Genomic DNA, 16,740 nt, shown 5'->3' with positions numbered 1-16,740 from the left:
ATGTAGCCGATTTTATCTTTTTAGATTAATGCTTAGATGTTGTTGCTATCATTTGAAAAATAAAAATGTAAGGCAAGTAATAATAAGGGAGAAGATTACATTAAGAGTATTGATTAATTGAAATAATTAATGATTATTATAGTTTAAAATCATAAAAATGAGCAAAAGGCTTTAGTAAAAGAAAATGGTTATAATGAGAAGAGGGATATTATCAATATGAAAGAATGAGCAACTTTTAGAGTAAAAAAAACGTAGATATGTAATTATTTTAGTACTTTTTCTGTTTCAATTCACTTCTAACATTTGCTTTTTTACACAGTTCAATACACTAATTTAATTTTTAATATCTCTAATTATGTATAATAAAAAATTTTATAAATTTGATATCAATAATCTTTTAAATGAGACGAATTAAACAAGATCTCACTTGACTATGTTTTAACCTATAAATAAAAAACTAATCATAAATTAAGAGTGATGAATAAATAGTCTTATTTCATCTAATGTTGCAACTAATTTGAAATAGGAAAGTGTAAGATTTAAATATCTATATTTTTTACTCTAAAATTACTTATTTTTTCATATTAATTATACCCCTCCTCTTATTATAACCTTTTTATCTTTTTAGTATAAGAATTAGATTAATGAAATTATTTTTGTCCAAAAAAATGTCAAAGATAAAGATTAAAAAACTTGTAAAATTTAAATAGTAACCGAGAGAGATGAAGAGTACAATGTAGCAATCTCATTTTTTTTTTTTTTGTCTGTTTTAAGGTTTTAATTTTGGCGCCTCTTACAGGTATTCTTTCATTTTATCTGTTTTCAGATTTGTTTTTGATCTTGATGAAGATGAATTTAAATTGGGCAAAACTTGTTGTTGCTTTTATGTAGTATTGAAGAATTGAGATACAAACAATAACAATGGTGCGTAGGCGATTTCCAGATGCGCAAACAGGTTTATATTTCTTTATGCCCATCAGCTGTTCGATAAAATGTTTGAGTGACAAACTATACCATTTACTGATTCTTCTTGTAATGATCTATTCTTATAGGTATTCAATGGCAAAAAGTCTTAAGAAAAGTGGGATTAGGCAAAGAAGATAGGTACTTTTGGAAGCAAGTGGGTAAAGCATTACTATGTACTTATGCATTAATTGGAGCTGCTTGGGTTTACAATGAGACATCCCCACTTGGGTGGTGGACATTGAAACCTCGTCCTAAGGAGGAGAAAGAATTGGCTCATCTTTACGAAAGGCGAGAATTTCCATACCCGGGTGATAAAGAAGCTATGGAAGATTTCGTGGCGAAAGGAGGGATGATTGGTACTACCATTGGTCCTAAAGGAATGATTGAAGTTGATAAGGATTCATATAATTATCAGAAGGTATTGCAGGATAAGAAGTTTGAGCAGGAGGCTAATAAGCTGTGGATTAGGATGAGGAATGAAGTTATTGCTGAGCTTCAAGAAAAGGGTTTCGATATCGAATGAAACAGCAATGATGGGATATGGAAGCGAAAATGGAAATGGCTATGTTAATGAGTAAGAAAGCATTGATCTTTGAACTTGCTATAGTGTAGTATGATTATGATTTTAATATAATTTGAGAATCAAATAAGATGATAGTCCTACAGTGGGTCTAAATATGGCTTGTTTTAGTGATTGTGGATGGTGAAACGTTGTATTCTATGTATTCACTTTGGAAACCATAGGAAGTTGAAGTTTATTACTCTAATTGCATATAACGGCAATGTTAAATCCTTAATCCCCTCAAGACAATTGTATGAAGGACGTGCAACTTGTTTCTTTTCCTGGTGCAACTTGTTAAGTTGCATTTGTCGGAAAAATAACCCCACGTGTGATCCCACATCGAAAAATTAGGGAGAGGTTAACTATTTGATGGGCTACTCCTCTCCTATAACCAATTGGTTTAGGATGGAACCTTATCGGGTTGGTGTGCAGTTAGCTCTTAGATGAACACTTGCCCGATAACAAATTTATCAGCAGTTTGTGTCAAGGTTCTTATATGAACACAAGTATCAAAAGCCTAAGCACTGACTTCCTGCCATTACACAGATGATGGGATAAACTATATATCTTGTGTGTCTATAAGTGATGGTTTAAAGCCTTTTAGACTATCATGGTTGTATAGTGTATGCCTATAGTTCTCTTGCAATGTGCTGGATGCCTGAATTTTGATTGTCTATGTAATAGGATATATAGGTTATGAACTCTTAATTTTGCTCAAGTATATGTATCAAATGCTGGAATGTGTCGATAAGGGTATGCGCACTTGACTTGTCCGATTAGCCAAGGTGATGACGAGTTTGATTTATGTATTTATCTAGCGTCTTACATGAGTATGAATTCTTTGAACAGAGCTTATGGATGAGCAAAGTTATTGAGTTTTGCTTGTTAACTACTGAATTAATCACAAAGTTGTGAGTAAGGTAGCGTACATATAACATTTCAAAACCGCATCTAACTGTAACGTAACGAGTGTCGTTAACCATTGAAATGTTTAGTTCATACTTTTGTAATATTTGTCGGAAATAATCTTGCTAAGGGATTGTTGAGGCCTTCTTGCTCCAACTACAGACAATGAAATGAAGTTTACTATTTTTTTTTTATAGGGTAGGCTGGGAAAGGAAGAGTTAGGTGAAATTCCATCCAAGTCTTGTCCATACTTGCTCTAACTGATATAAAGCCCGATTCTTACTCGGACTCTACATTTTACTTCACGTACCCGTGTCTGATCCTTAATGCTTGGACTGCTCGACATTGATATGACACTTAGACACTTTTAAGCGTAAAATTGATTATTTAGACGTATCCGACATCAGTACCCGAGTCCAAATAGCTCTTATTATTTGAGTAGTGTGCAGGGATTGTCATACTCCCGTGTGTTGAGAACTAGAAGCCTAACCACTGACGGCTACTTAATTCAAATACTACACAGAACATGACCTGCCGACTATTTTAGTTCACCTTTAACTCACGTTTATCGTTGTCAGTTGTCACTTTAGATTTCTTAAAATGTGTGGCCCTGGCCATGAAAAACAAATGCATGATTTATGTCAAATCCCTTATGATTAACAAAAATTATCCTAAATAATTCGACGTGTTGCCCATCTGTTGTGAATAATTCTAAGTATTGATTATTTCTAAATAATCTAACCTTTGTATATTTTTTTGCTTATAATACCCCTTGCCACATTTTAACCGACTATTGTATATTTTTTGCTTACTAGTCGTTACGCTCACTTCTTCTTCTTTATGTTTTTTTATTGGTCTATCCCAACTCTTCTTTGGTGGTAGGTAGCTACAACAGTCGATTAAAATGTAGAATGGGTTGCCGTGAGCAAAAAAAATCAAAGGTCGGATTATTTTAAAATAATCAATAGCAGGGATTATTCACAGCAAATTAGCAATAGGTAGGATTATTCAGGATAATTTTTCCTATTTATTATTAATAGTCAATTAAAAATAATATCTTTATTTATCACAAATAAGTATAAGGAATTTACATATGTGAGGGTTATTTAATGACAGTGGTGTAATAGCATGTTATTGTCTGATGTTACCAGCTATCTTATCGGTTACCCCCAAGGAAAAGGTAGCTCAAGCGCGAGTGTGTCGCAGCATAAACTGATTTTGAAATTGGCAGACCATTGTGCGAAAATAATCCCGAGTGGTGATGCAAAGATCATAAATATGGTTGCTAAACCCCGATCACCAAAAACTTTCCTAGTCAAACTCGAGTTTAGATAATGTATAAACGTTTTCTTTCTCTTCATCCCACCCACTTATTTCTTCAACTACAAAATTACACATAAAAAGAGATGTTATATATTTCATGTAGATCGAGTGAGTATTTTTCATCATTGATAGTGGATAAGTGGTGTGTACTCAAATTCTTTTTCTATGTCGTCGTAACCCAACTCTCAAATAGAAAGCATACACTTTGCACGAGTAATGAGCAGGTACAGGATGGGGTTAGGATACAACAAGTATAGTGCGAGTACGAGATGAGTAGGGGCGGATATAAGGTGGATATAGGTTGGGATTAAGGCAAATGTGAGTACTTGATTGGATAGTGAGGGTGATTTTGAAGATATACTTGTATGAGTAGGCGTGGGTTTGACAATTTCACTGACCATTAGTGGTGTGACTACACATGGACACAGGTCGAGTTACGACATAAACACGGTACAACTAGCCAACCGGCGCGGTGAGCCATGGCACAGCCATGGTCACCGTTTTGCGAGATTGGCACGGCATGATACATGAGCTACAGATATGACATGCCAACACAAAGCTCGCAATTGTAACCAATTTTGGGAAAAAGTAAAAATATCAAAAAATAAACTGCGTTGTAGTTTGTGTAGACATGCAACGAGACGAGCCCGAATTCAACCATTTGATTTATTAGCCTTTTGTTTATATAAATGGAGCGAGCTAAAAACAAGCTTTAAACGGGCTCTTAACGAGCCTTTACTAGTTTTGTTTACTAGACTACCAATAATCAGTGTTCATTCCAGAAAATCTGGGATACGAGAGACTTATAATCATAACTACGTTTCATCTATAAATTTAAACTTCAACCAGAATTTCATGTATGAGCCAGCCACCATTGGTAGGTAATAGGCTGCTCATTCCAGGTATTGTTTGTTGAGGTACTCTTGTGACTTGTGAGAGCTGTCTCTCGGTAAGACGACCTCATTCAAGGAGTTCATATTATTATTATAATTATTATTATATATATTAGATGAATTATTTTACCCATATATAGTACGCATCTCACTATACCGTCTCAGACAATAATTTGTGTTGTTTAATGTAAAAAACATTACACCAGCGATTGTTGAAAATTTTTTTATAGTTTCTATTGTAAACATAGTATCATCGAACATGCAGGATTAAAGAACTTTCAAAAACAAATACAAGTTTTTCTTACAGAAAAAACTTCTTCACTGCACTTCATATATAATATATCCATTTTGTTATGAATATAAAGCATTAGTTATGTTAATTACTAATTATATCAACTTTCTTTCAAAATCAAAACAGATTGTGCCGGGCTTAGTAGGCCCAGTCCATTCATGTCCTTCTCCTACTCGCTTTGTTTTAAGCACGACATTGAGTTGTATCCAACCCATTGTTTGGGTTGAAGCCTGCCGCACGAGTGCACGACTCAGGGTGATCTGCACGACTCAGGATGATCTGCCCGGCACATGTTGTGGCTCACTCTGGCACAGCCCATGGCTGCACAACGTAACATGAATCCAATGTTTAGTGGCGGGTAGACGCCTAGACGGCGAATGTGAAGCTTTTAGGTAACTATGTATATGGAGGGACCTTCAACACCCGTTCACCCTAATGATTTAAAGTGCACGCATCCCTTACTGTACACTTGCATCCTCCATCTGTGTTACACAGTAAACCGGAAACTATTCAGCTGAGCAGTAGCTTCGATCGCATATTTCCATCTAATCCATGCTATTCGTGCAAAGTGCAAACTACTTTCCTTTGAACTAAACAATTTCTTGTACTCGATGACTCGGAAAAAAAAGAAGATTCGAATTGATAATGAACAACTATCTACCCGTTTTGCAACATTTTATTCCTTATCTTGACTCTTACAAGTACAGTTTTGAATCATTTCAATGCATTCTGTAAAAAGAACAGGAATAAAGAGAAAATACATCAATTTAGTCCCTTGATTGGCAACAAATACACCGCTCTTTACAGCAATGGTGATGGGCACACAAACGAAGGGATCTCGAGATGATCTCGAAACAATTTAATCACCTTCATAGTCTCCATAATTTTCCTTGCAAATGACAGAAGTCAAGGCCGACATCCATCCTTGCAGACCACTTCTATAATCCTTCTTTCTCACTACCTCTAATTTCGCAACCGCCTTCTTGGGCACCCCGGATTTCACAAGAACTAACCCGAGTGACTTAAAAGTCGAATCGTCAAGTTCTATCTCGAGTCTAACCATTTCCTTAAAAATGGAAACGACCTCATTTAATCTTCCAACAACAGCAAAAAGACCAAGCACACTATTATAGCTCAAAAGCTCGGTCAAAAGTCTTAGTTCCTGCATCTTTTCTGCAATCCTAATTGCTTCTTCTAGCCTGCCTGTCCTCTTGTACATGCACAACATCATTGCGTACGAGAACTCATTTGCTTCACCTCTTACCCGCACATCTTCAAAAATCTCTTCGGCTTCCCTAACCATACACCGTTTGCTATACAAATCGATAATACAATTCGAAGAATATACATCTGCACCCTTCTCAAATGATTGAAGCAGTCTGTAAGTGTCTTCTGCTTCTTCCAAGTATCCAACTTTTGTATAGAGTTTGATCAGGGAGTTGCAAATTACATCGTTCAATGAAAGACCGGCGTTTTTCAGAGCATCGATATAGTGCATGGCTTCGGCAACATTTCCATTCTCGGCTGAAGTATTGATTAGCACACCATATAGAACTACATCAGGCTGCACATTATAACCAATCATCTCATTGTACAAGCTTTTGGCCGATTCCAACTGACCAAGTTTTGCAAAGCTCGAAATCAGAGCGCAGTAAGGAACACAATCATTCACAAGATCGGCTTGCTGCATCTTAAACAGATATGGCTTTGCAACATGGGGCAAATCAGCCGCAGCGAGTGATTGTATGAGGGAGATATAGCTGCATCTATCTGGCAGAACACCGAGTTTCTCCATACTGTCAAACAACTGGCATGCTTTATCGTACTTCTTGCCTATGCCGTAAGCTTTGATCATCACATTGAATTCCAATACACCTATTTTGTTCTTTTGGCAACAAACAAACACTTTCTCAGCTTCATCGACATACCCACGATCTCCATATGCATCAATGTTCGCAGCATAGCATTCAGAGGTCATATTGCCTTTGTCGTGGAAACGTTCAAACCATGACCACGACTCTTCAAGCATGCCAGCATCGATATACATTCTAGTCAAGGCAGACTGCGTAAATTCATCAATTTCAAGACCCTTTTTATCCATTTCTGAAATAAGCATTTCTGCTTCGAAAACCATTTGCCTTATAGAGAAAGCATACAAAAGGGTACGATAGCTCACAGGATCGGGTTCAAGACACACCTGTTTCATCTTCGTGAAATAACTAAATGCAAGGTGGATATCATCGCGCTTAGCATACAAAGATATCAAAATGTTATATGTCCTTGTATCAAAAGCACGGTTGAGCTCATCCATCTTTTGCACCAATCTGCTGACCTCATCTAGCCTGCCAATACTGCCATAAATGTGCATCATCGTATTGAAGGTTATCGTATCAGGAATAACTCCATCTTCTAGCATCTTTTCGAAAGTTTGCGACATTTCTTCAATTCTTCCAGACTTCCCATAGGTGTCAATTAGTGTATTGTATGTATACAAGCTCAAACTAAGTGGGGTGTTGGAATTCACTTTCATGGCACTAGCTCTATATACGTCAAGTGTATGCTTCCCTTTGATCGATTTGCCCGAAGACCACATTTTAAAGAACTCTTCTGCTTTCCCAAACTCACCGGCTTTCTTGTACATTTGGACAACAATTCCCATAGTAACCTCATCAGGGTCCATCCCTTGTTTATTCATTCTTCTAAGCCAAATCAAAGCCTCCTCTCTAAGACCACCTTTGCTATAAACATCAATAAGAGTACCATAAGTAGAATTAATTGGTGCAATCCTCCTCATCTTCATCTCATTCCACAATTTTTCTACTTCACTCCATTTTTTTGCTTTTCCTAGAATCCTAAGCATGATATTATAATGAATCACATTCAATTCATAACAACCCTTCTTCTTAAACCACTCAAAAATCTCCATAGCTCTCTCCCAAGTCAATTGCTCCTTCAAAATTATACTCCTCTCTTTGTTGCTAAGTCTCTCCTCCCATGGTCGAAAAGCCTCGTCTAAGTCAGTTGTATTCTCTAACGCCTGCAATATGGAAGGAATACATCCACCATAAGAGGCCCATTTCGTCGAACACTTGGTGTGCAACTTTTTTGTAGGAAAATTTTTTCTCCCAGATTCTGATTCTAGCACGCCATTTTTACTATGTTGATCCAAATTCTTCCCAGATTGTAATTTATTGAATTCAATAACAGACCCAAGTGGGTTTTGACTGAAACTACTTTGTTTATTGGTATCAACTACAACACTTGGGTTTATATTCTGCTTCTCAAATCTTCTAAATTTCTTGAAACCTTTATTGGGTATTTCAGGAAAGTTAGAATCTTTGAGTTTTTTGGAAGAATCATAAGTTTCAAGTGGAGAAACAGAAAATTTGATGGTGAAGGAAGTATGTTGTAAATGACATGGGGACTGGAAAAAAGAGCTAATATCAAAGCATTGAGCTTTGCTAAACATATTTGTTTACTGAGCAAGATTTCTTGCTCTAGTTTGTAGGGTGAATTCAAGATTGGTGGAGTTTAAGGGTTGGTCAGTGCATCAGGAATGGAATGAGAGAAGACAGAGACAAAGAAGAAAGGCGCGGGGGAGAATGTCAAGCTTGAACATAGCATATCTCTCCTCAATTTTCAATATTTGCTTTTGATAGACTAAAGCGTAAGACTTAAAAGTAAACAAATAAAAAATATCTTAGAATTTGGCTTAAATAATTTATTAGATCGAAGATCAAGTATTGTTTTCGTTGAGATAACCTTGTACTTAGTTTTCATCTAATAAGCACTGATCGAATATTATGTCACTTTCTAATGTGGCAGACACATGTGTTATCATATGTATAGCCACGTTAAAAAAGGGTGTCACGTGTACCATCACAACAGAAAAAAATTATGTGTACAGTCATGTCAAATATTAAATGAGAAGTAAGTTTAAAGTTCGTCCCAATAAATATAACATTTGAAATTCGATCTGATAAACTATTTTTTGTCAAATTTCGTCTATTATAAGCATTTTTTGAAAATAAACAAAAAGAAGTCTGGTGTACCATCAATTTGTCATACAAAAACAATATGCATTAATCTTAATATTTCCTCATTTCTAAATTATTTGATTTTACTCATTAAGTGAAAAGTTGCACTTATTTTTCGTGTGGATTTAAAGGGTATTTGGCAAATATCTGATAACTAATAGATGTTACTTGATTGAAGTGCTTGATTTGATTAACAAATTTTGTCAACTAATTTGACCAACTAACTTTAAACATGCTGGTAGGAGCAACTTGTTCAAAAATAATTGATTCATAGTAAGTTGTTTTATTAGCTTTATTTACCTAACACTAGCATAGGTGATTTAACAAGCTAATTATATATTTGTGCCCAAAAAGCTAAATTTGCTCAATAAGTTATTTTACCAAATACCTCTAAGTTCATACAATACTTTTACTTACTTTATATATATCTTTTTTAATTTGTAGATTTAGAACAGATTCCAATTTGATACTTAGACCCTAAATTTAAATAAAAAAGGACATATCTCATAAATTGATTATATAACTTGATTATTTGATCTTAATTTCATTATTGTAGTCAGTGTTCAATATAAAGTAAAGAACAATTCTCGTCAAAGTAAGTCCTTTTGGTGAAAGTAACTAATCTTTTTGTTACTAATCAATTACTGAATATATAATAATTTTAATAGTTAGTATGTGTATGATTTTCATTTATTGACTTGATAATCTTTTTGTTGATACACCAATTTTGTTTTGCTCATTTTAGAACTTATTTGGTTTATTGAAATGTGATTAATCATTTTATATTTTAGTTTGTTGTGTTGTGTATTTTGAAACTTGATTATTCTTTATAACTTGAACATTATTTAGGGTAAGAATAAAGCTAGACTTAGATAAAGTCTAGTAAGTATTTGTCCAAAACTACTAATGTCTATGTAAAAGAAAATATAGTCTTCAACTTAGTCTTCAATTGAGTCTTGACAAACAAAGACTCACTTCAAGACTCTTGATAATGTGACATTATCATAATATTTTCTACTTTCACTAACTATTCTTTGAAATAAAGCGTAAAATTAGCGAGAGTTTTAGATAAAATGTAAAACTTGAGAGAATTAATTATAAGTTTGTATCACAAAAAGTGGATAAATATTAGTGGAAATATGATGTGGCAGAGTCTCAAGATTAGAATAAAAATATATAAACCTTTATTACAATATGTGTTTTATTCCAAAAAAATAGGATGAATTTAATATTTTTTTATGTTTGAAAGACTAAATGAATTAACGATTACATCTACATTAGAAAAGTCTCATTAACGAAAAGTGATTTGATAAATTTCAAATGAATTTACATATATGAATTTTATATTTTATCATATTTTTTATGCAAAAAAAACAAAAAGTTTTGAGCTCATATTAGAACTCATTACCCTCTTGAATCCTGAACCTAAGCTTATGGATCTGGGTAAGGGTCCTACTTTTTCGAATCTTATGGATCTGGGTAAGGGTCCTACTTTTTCGAATCTTGTGGATCCAACTTCAGGTCTAGGTACAACCAAAAAATAGAGTTTAGAACTGAATTTGGCTAGATTCTACTTAAATGCAACCCATATCCATCTTTAGAAGGGAGGTTGGGATGAGTATAAGATAGGTATAAGGTGAGATAGATACAAATTAATATTTGCACTTCTATAATAGAGATATGAGTCAAATAGATTATATGGGTTAATTTTAAGTTAAAATTTTGACATTTACTTAACCTATTTAATAAATAGATCAGATTCGATCGACATATTTAATTAATTGGGTCAAAAAATTTAATCCAAATCCACTTATTTCGGGTTAAATTTATGTCGAGTTAGCAAATTGAATTAGCTTTTATCGGGTCTAATTTTAAACAAACCAAAAACAAGCCGAATTTCTTAAAAGCCTAAAATCACTTTGCTGAACAGCAATTTTGTTAATCACTATTTCAGACAATAATTTTTACCCTAACCAAATACAAGCTTATAATTTTAAAAATATTTTGGGATCCAACTAAGAAATGATTTTTTTTAAAGAAAAAACCTTAATGAAAAACCGTCCTTGTTTTGATCTCCTAGCAACAGCTTGAAAAAGCAAAGAGGTTCCGAACATCAACAAAAATCTCTTGTGCACTGTTACACCAAGTATTAGCAACCTTTTTGATGCAGCAGTATTTATCTCTTTAACCACAGCCCACAGGCATTCTCCTGATTTATATTTCTAGTTTTTAACCCCTACGCGTTCCGAAGGCCAAGAGTTCAAACATTCATGATCATGCAGTAAATACATAGAACTATGCTGCTAAGGAGCATGGAATGATACTGTGGCACGCACGAGACATGACTTAAATGTGATCCATGATATTCATTCTTATTTACTCTCAACTACGAGAAGGATCCTTTTACAGTTCACACAGAAAATTACAGACATTCAAATATCTCTACTTGTATTAACAATTTAATCTCACAGGTATGTGAAAATTGTACTTTGTCAATTGTCATCACTAGCTCTAAAGCTTCTCATTGCACATGATAAAACGTTCGATCACCAGCATCGTCTTTCCTAGTCGTTATTCTTCATCCTGACTACCATTGACAGGCTAAGAAAGTTGTCGCAGTCCTGGTTGAGCATAAAGTTGTTCCACATCATCAGCATCCATGTGTGTCTCTTTGAAGAAAGTCACCAACATCGAGATTCACACGGCATCACCCTGAACAAAATTGGTTTCAACTCATTTTATTTAGGACAATACAAACAACTATCAAACTCGGACTGTTTTCTATAAAACTTAAGTGGCACGCTTAATCCTTTTAAAGGGATAAAATATATGCGCCTTAAGAGGAAAGAATGCAAATATATACTAAAACAATTGGCTTTCCCAGAGATGTGGAGACGAAAGATGCCCAGCATGAATCTGGGTTCTGCGGTGACAGAAACCAGTTTCGTTTTTACCTTTCAAAAAGTGCAGAAGCATACAAAGCCAACCTAACATGTGAACGAAACTATCTAGAGGGACGGCTGTCAATGTTAGGAGAGTTTAGGGTAGTGCAGATAAGATTCTGATGCGGTACGGTACATAACGTACAGAGCTAGAAGTGTTCCACAAAGTATGGCAGAAAGCAACATTACAAACAATAATTATAAGCTCAAACAAAATTCATACGTCGCTATTGAACAACTAAAAGTTAACAGTCATCATTCGATCTAACCGTTGAAAATGGCATGTTTATATTCCCAAACCAATATGTCGTATGAAGAATTACCAAGACTAAACGATGAGTGAAAGAGTGAAATGATTTTAAGGTCAATGAGTAAAAGGGACAACAAAAATCACTGGCCCTAGAAATTTAAAACTGATTAAGCATTTATGTTATAGAAAGACAGGCTAATTCAGAGAAGCAAATTGGCTGGTCCCCATGCTACCCATCCCCCAACACCCCCCCACTACTAAAATACAAACATTCAGGAGAATAATATTAACAAAGATTATTACAAACAGATGTAGACAATCATGAGGAACAAAAGGTGGCCAGACAATCCTTATTTGCCCTTGGTCGAATCATTTTCGCCTTCCTTAGGACAAAGGCATGTTACATTCATGTTCAGATCATTCTTTGTGACACTATTTGGCTTATACCAATCAGAATTTAGGCACGATATAGTTTGAAATACTAACTCTAATTCAGTAAATTACACAAGGTTCGTATACATGACTACCAACCAGCATTTTACTAGCAAATAGAAAAAAGGGAAAAGCTATAAACAACCAAAAGAATGTTTGGACTTGCATTCCTAACCAGTAAAACTGATACTTTTAAACAAAATGCCATCCATAAAACTTCAAAAACTTCCACATTCACGCAAAATTAACTAGAGATGCCAATGGTACCATAACCTCAACCTACAATCAACAAAAGTCACCAATTTATCCTTGGTATTCCGTGAGGTTAAAAACTTTTCTTCAATTTTAACCTTCATAGTTGACTAGAAACTAGCTTAAAAGTTAATCTTTCGGTCTAAGCACAACCACAGTATTACACCACAAAACCACGCAAACCGACTAGTCAACCGTTAAGGTTAAAAACTTGTCTTCAATTGTAACCTTCATAGTTGGCTAGAAACTAGCTTAAAAGTTAATCTTTCGGTCTAAGCGCAACCACAGTACTACACCAAAAAACCAAACAAACCGACTAGTCAACCGTTAAGGTTAAAAACTTGTCTTCAATTGTAACCATCATAGTTAGCTGGAAGCTAGCTAAAAAGTTACCCTTTAGGTCCAAACGCAACTACAATACTACACTACAAAACACACCAAACCGACTGGTCAACCGTTAAGGTTAAATACTTGTCTTCAATTGTAACCTTCATAGTTGGCTAGAAGCTAGTTAGATAGTTACACTTTAGGCCTAAGCACAACCACAAAACTCACTAACGGCCGTTTAGTAGGTAATAATAAACGGAGGTAACGAAAATAAAAACTAGTGTAATTGTGGTTGAAAAACCTCTTGGCTACCTTAATGGCCATGCTTGTCCAACTTTAATCATCTCATTTTCTTCATCACAAAAAATTCATTTTAATGCATTACCATGGGAGAGGTCATATTAGGTGGTAATGGAAATTTGTAAACAAAAAGATGTTTTAGTGATCAAAGTTTCATCCCAATAGGAAATGACATGAGACTTTTTGATGAAATTTTACATTATAAATCATTTCCATTACCACTATTTAGTAACACTAACCAAACGGGCCGTAAAAACCAAGCAACCAGTAGTCGCTGAAAGAGCAACAGGCACAACGTTGTCTTAGACTACCAAAGAAACAAAAATGCTAATTAAAAATAAGAACCCTAAATATGAACATTAATCCCTTACTTTCCACAAATTAAACCAAAACTAGGGATGTTTCTTTTGGTAGAATTTCCCAACATAACAATGTGAGAGTTCCTCAAGTCTTCATTAAAAGTACATATAAATAGACAATTTCATACTTCCACATCAATCCATAAATAAAATACATTCACAACACAAATCAGCAAAATAAGCATTATATTTTTTTTAAAAAAAACATACCAAATGATATTATAATTCTGCAAGGTAGAAAACATCATCAGTCATGAGCAAAATGTACTGCAAAATCCTCAAAGGAACACCATTCTTAAAATCCAATGAAGGCAACCTTAGCTCCCTAATTCTACATTCTCCACCTACACCAGCACCTCCATTGATCATTATCTTTTTAACTCGAACTCGATTTGAATCCTTTTTCCTAAACATAAACACCAACGAAGAAGGCTGTGACGACAATGCCACTGCCATTTGCTTATTTTCCGACGACCTATAAAGCTCCCAACCATTCCCTGCCAAAACCCTAGAAAGTTCCTCCATTGAATTAACAACTTTCCCTGAAACCCTAGAAACCAACGCAAAATTCGTCGAACAATCATAATTATAACTATTAAACCTTGAAGAATCATCGATTTCCACGAAAACAAGCTTGAAAAGTCCTTTAGAGAGAGAAACAAAGTAACGAAGCAGAGAAATTGACGAAGAAGTAGATAGAGAAGGAAAAGGAAGCGGAACGGCGTCGTTTGGAATTGTACCACCCCATAATGAAAACGTTGAAGAGGTCGATGTCGATGTTGTTGTTGTTGTCATTGTTGTATTCGATGAAACTGATGGTCGATTATTCGATGATGGTGATGAAAATGGAGGAGATGGTAGAAATGATGACGATGACGATGACGATGATGATGATGATGGCCATGAAAACAGAAGATGAGAAAGAGAAGGAGAAGGATAAAAATCCATCCCAATATCTCTTGCAATCTTAGCTAACCTAAATGTATCACTAATCAATTCCTTTGTTTTAGTGAACAACAACAATGGCATCTTCTTCTTTTTCTTGATTTTAGGGTTTATAATAGGAATTTGAAGATGGGTATTATCATCATCATCAGCATCATATTCTTCATGAGAAGATGAATTTGAATGACCCACATTATCATTATTATCATGGGGAAGACATGGATTGTTTATGATTGCTTCACCCAGAACCAGAGATCTTACCAGTTTTACAGATAACATCTTTTTCTGAGCTTTTGGGGAAGAAAGATGAGATTCTTATGAGGAAGAACAGATGGGTATTTGAGCTTGTAAATGGAATTTTTGGTTTTGGTTTTAGTTTTGGTTGTTTGTGTTTGTTATAGTTTTTGATTCTGTACTTTACAGTGAAGAATGAGGAGAGAGGAGGAAGATGGGGGAATGGACCCAGTTTTTTTGGGTGTTTTTAAATAGGGAAATGAGTGAATTTGGCCAAAGTTTAGGAGGTGGAAAGGGGGAAACACATGTGCTAATGAGTTTTTTGCATGTAAATATGGTATAGTACATGGGCCATGATTGAACAATGATAAAAGAATTTTGTGCTTTGAGTGGCTTCTCATAATTTTTTTCCTAAAATAATGTCCCATTAAACCATAATTTTTAAATAACTTTTTAATACATATTTTTATGTGAGACGATCTCACTATAAGACGTTCTTCATAAATGAGTTAAATAACTCAACTAACATAATAATTAGCATATGAGCTTCTAGTTTTGAGATCGTCTCACCGGGAGACGGTCTTACACAAAAATAGCTGAATTTTAAATATTCACTTAAAATTGATATTTATCCATATTTTATTTATTTTTGCGATCCTATTCTAAAAATTACTGCATATGAGCGGGATACACTAGGTATGAGTGACGAAGATGATATTTTAACAATTACTAACAGCATCAAGAGTTTTAAGTTGTTAATCCCTTTGGTTCTCTCATATTGCATTTTTCGTATTACATGTGAAATTTAGTAAAAAGGAGAATTTGATTGGACTAAGATAATAAATAAGTAGATGATAAAAATAAGTGATTAAATTGGAGAGAGACAGAGAGAATAAGTTTATGAATGAAGTTAAAAGAAAAAGATTGAGATCATTACAAAAATAAGAAAGGATGTAAATTCGATTCGACAAATTAAAGTGAAAAGTGGTGTAAATGAAGAGAGATCGAGTACTATGAAACTACTACAATTAATTGGTAAAAATTAATCTTAAAGGTACAAACTTTTGATCGTTGGCTTTTAAAGAATCTTTTCCCATATTATGGCTGAAAAAAAAAATAATTCCCACTTTGCATTATGTGGGAAAGTATTTCCCACAATACTGTCCACGTGGAAATTTGTTTTTTTTTTTTTATTTTTCAGACAAAACCGCCACTTGAGATGGGGGTTTGCCTTGAGCACCAAACCGCCACATGGTCAAGGCAAACCGCCATCTCATGTGGCGGTTTGGTCCCTGGTAAACCGCCACTTCATGTGGCGGTTTGCTTGTGGCCTGAAATTTTTTTTCTTTCATTTTAAAATAGTGAACGGAACATGCATTAAACTAGTTCAATACCATCTATTCCATAATAATCAATTACGAACCGGTTTGATTTGAAAAAATTAATTATAAAAATAATGCAAAGATATATTACAATTATGGAAAGTCATACAAGAAGTTCAAGTCATATAAGAATATACAAAGTTTGTTAAACTACAACCCCCGGCCCCTTTTGTTTTGCGCACCGGTGGATGATGATGGTGTGAACTCGTCAACCTCCGCAATGACATTAAGAGCAGGAGCTCGTCGTTGACTAGCACGCTGATATGTGATAATCCTTTGCGGAGGCGATGGATGTGGAGGAGGAGTGGTGATGGAAGCTGGAGGAACGAATGGCGACA

General features: G+C 34.7%; 3 protein-coding genes across 3 annotated transcripts; 1 reads left to right on the top strand and 2 right to left on the bottom strand.

The window, feature by feature from the left end:
* Positions 1-613: 613 nt before the first annotated feature.
* Positions 614-1,727, top strand: LOC130828171 (uncharacterized). The gene is made up of 3 exons (XM_057694008.1): positions 614-799; positions 892-955; positions 1,053-1,727. Exons 2-3 carry the CDS (start codon positions 922-924, stop codon positions 1,487-1,489), a joined length of 471 nt encoding a protein of 156 aa, XP_057549991.1. The 5' UTR covers positions 614-799; positions 892-921; the 3' UTR covers positions 1,490-1,727.
* Positions 1,728-5,581: 3,854 nt separating this feature from the next.
* On the bottom strand, positions 5,582-8,649 carry LOC130828169 (pentatricopeptide repeat-containing protein At3g23020). Its single transcript, XM_057694005.1, has one exon. It carries the CDS (start codon positions 8,409-8,411, stop codon positions 5,802-5,804), a length of 2,610 nt encoding a protein of 869 aa, XP_057549988.1. The 5' UTR covers positions 8,412-8,649; the 3' UTR covers positions 5,582-5,801.
* A 2,672-nt stretch (positions 8,650-11,321) lies between these two features.
* Positions 11,322-15,332, bottom strand: LOC130828170 (uncharacterized serine-rich protein C215.13). The gene is made up of 2 exons (XM_057694006.1): positions 14,052-15,332; positions 11,322-11,691 (listed from the first exon to the last, which is right to left on the bottom strand). The coding sequence occupies exon 1, from the start codon at positions 15,063-15,065 to the stop codon at positions 14,061-14,063; it is 1,005 nt and encodes a 334-aa protein (XP_057549989.1). The 5' UTR covers positions 15,066-15,332; the 3' UTR covers positions 11,322-11,691; positions 14,052-14,060.
* Positions 15,333-16,740: the final 1,408 nt, after the last annotated feature.

The sequence above is a fragment of the Amaranthus tricolor genome, chromosome 12, assembly GCF_026212465.1.
Source record: "Amaranthus tricolor cultivar Red isolate AtriRed21 chromosome 12, ASM2621246v1, whole genome shotgun sequence".
Taxonomy (NCBI): domain Eukaryota; kingdom Viridiplantae; phylum Streptophyta; class Magnoliopsida; order Caryophyllales; family Amaranthaceae; genus Amaranthus; species Amaranthus tricolor.
Note: the sequence above shows the minus strand (reverse complement) of the source record. Positions and strands in the feature narration are given on the sequence as shown.

Coding starts and splice junctions, on each gene's coding strand:
- LOC130828171 (XM_057694008.1), top strand. CDS start 922: ATGGTGCGTAGGCGATTTCCAGATGCGCAAACAG. Junction 956..1,052: donor ATTTCCAGATGCGCAAACAG/GTTTATATTTCT, acceptor CTATTCTTATAG/GTATTCAATGGCAAAAAGTC.
- LOC130828169 (XM_057694005.1), bottom strand. CDS start 8,411: ATGTTTAGCAAAGCTCAATGCTTTGATATTAGCTCTTTTTTCCAGTCC.
- LOC130828170 (XM_057694006.1), bottom strand. CDS start 15,065: ATGTTATCTGTAAAACTGGTAAGATCTCTGGTTCTGGGTGAAGCAATC.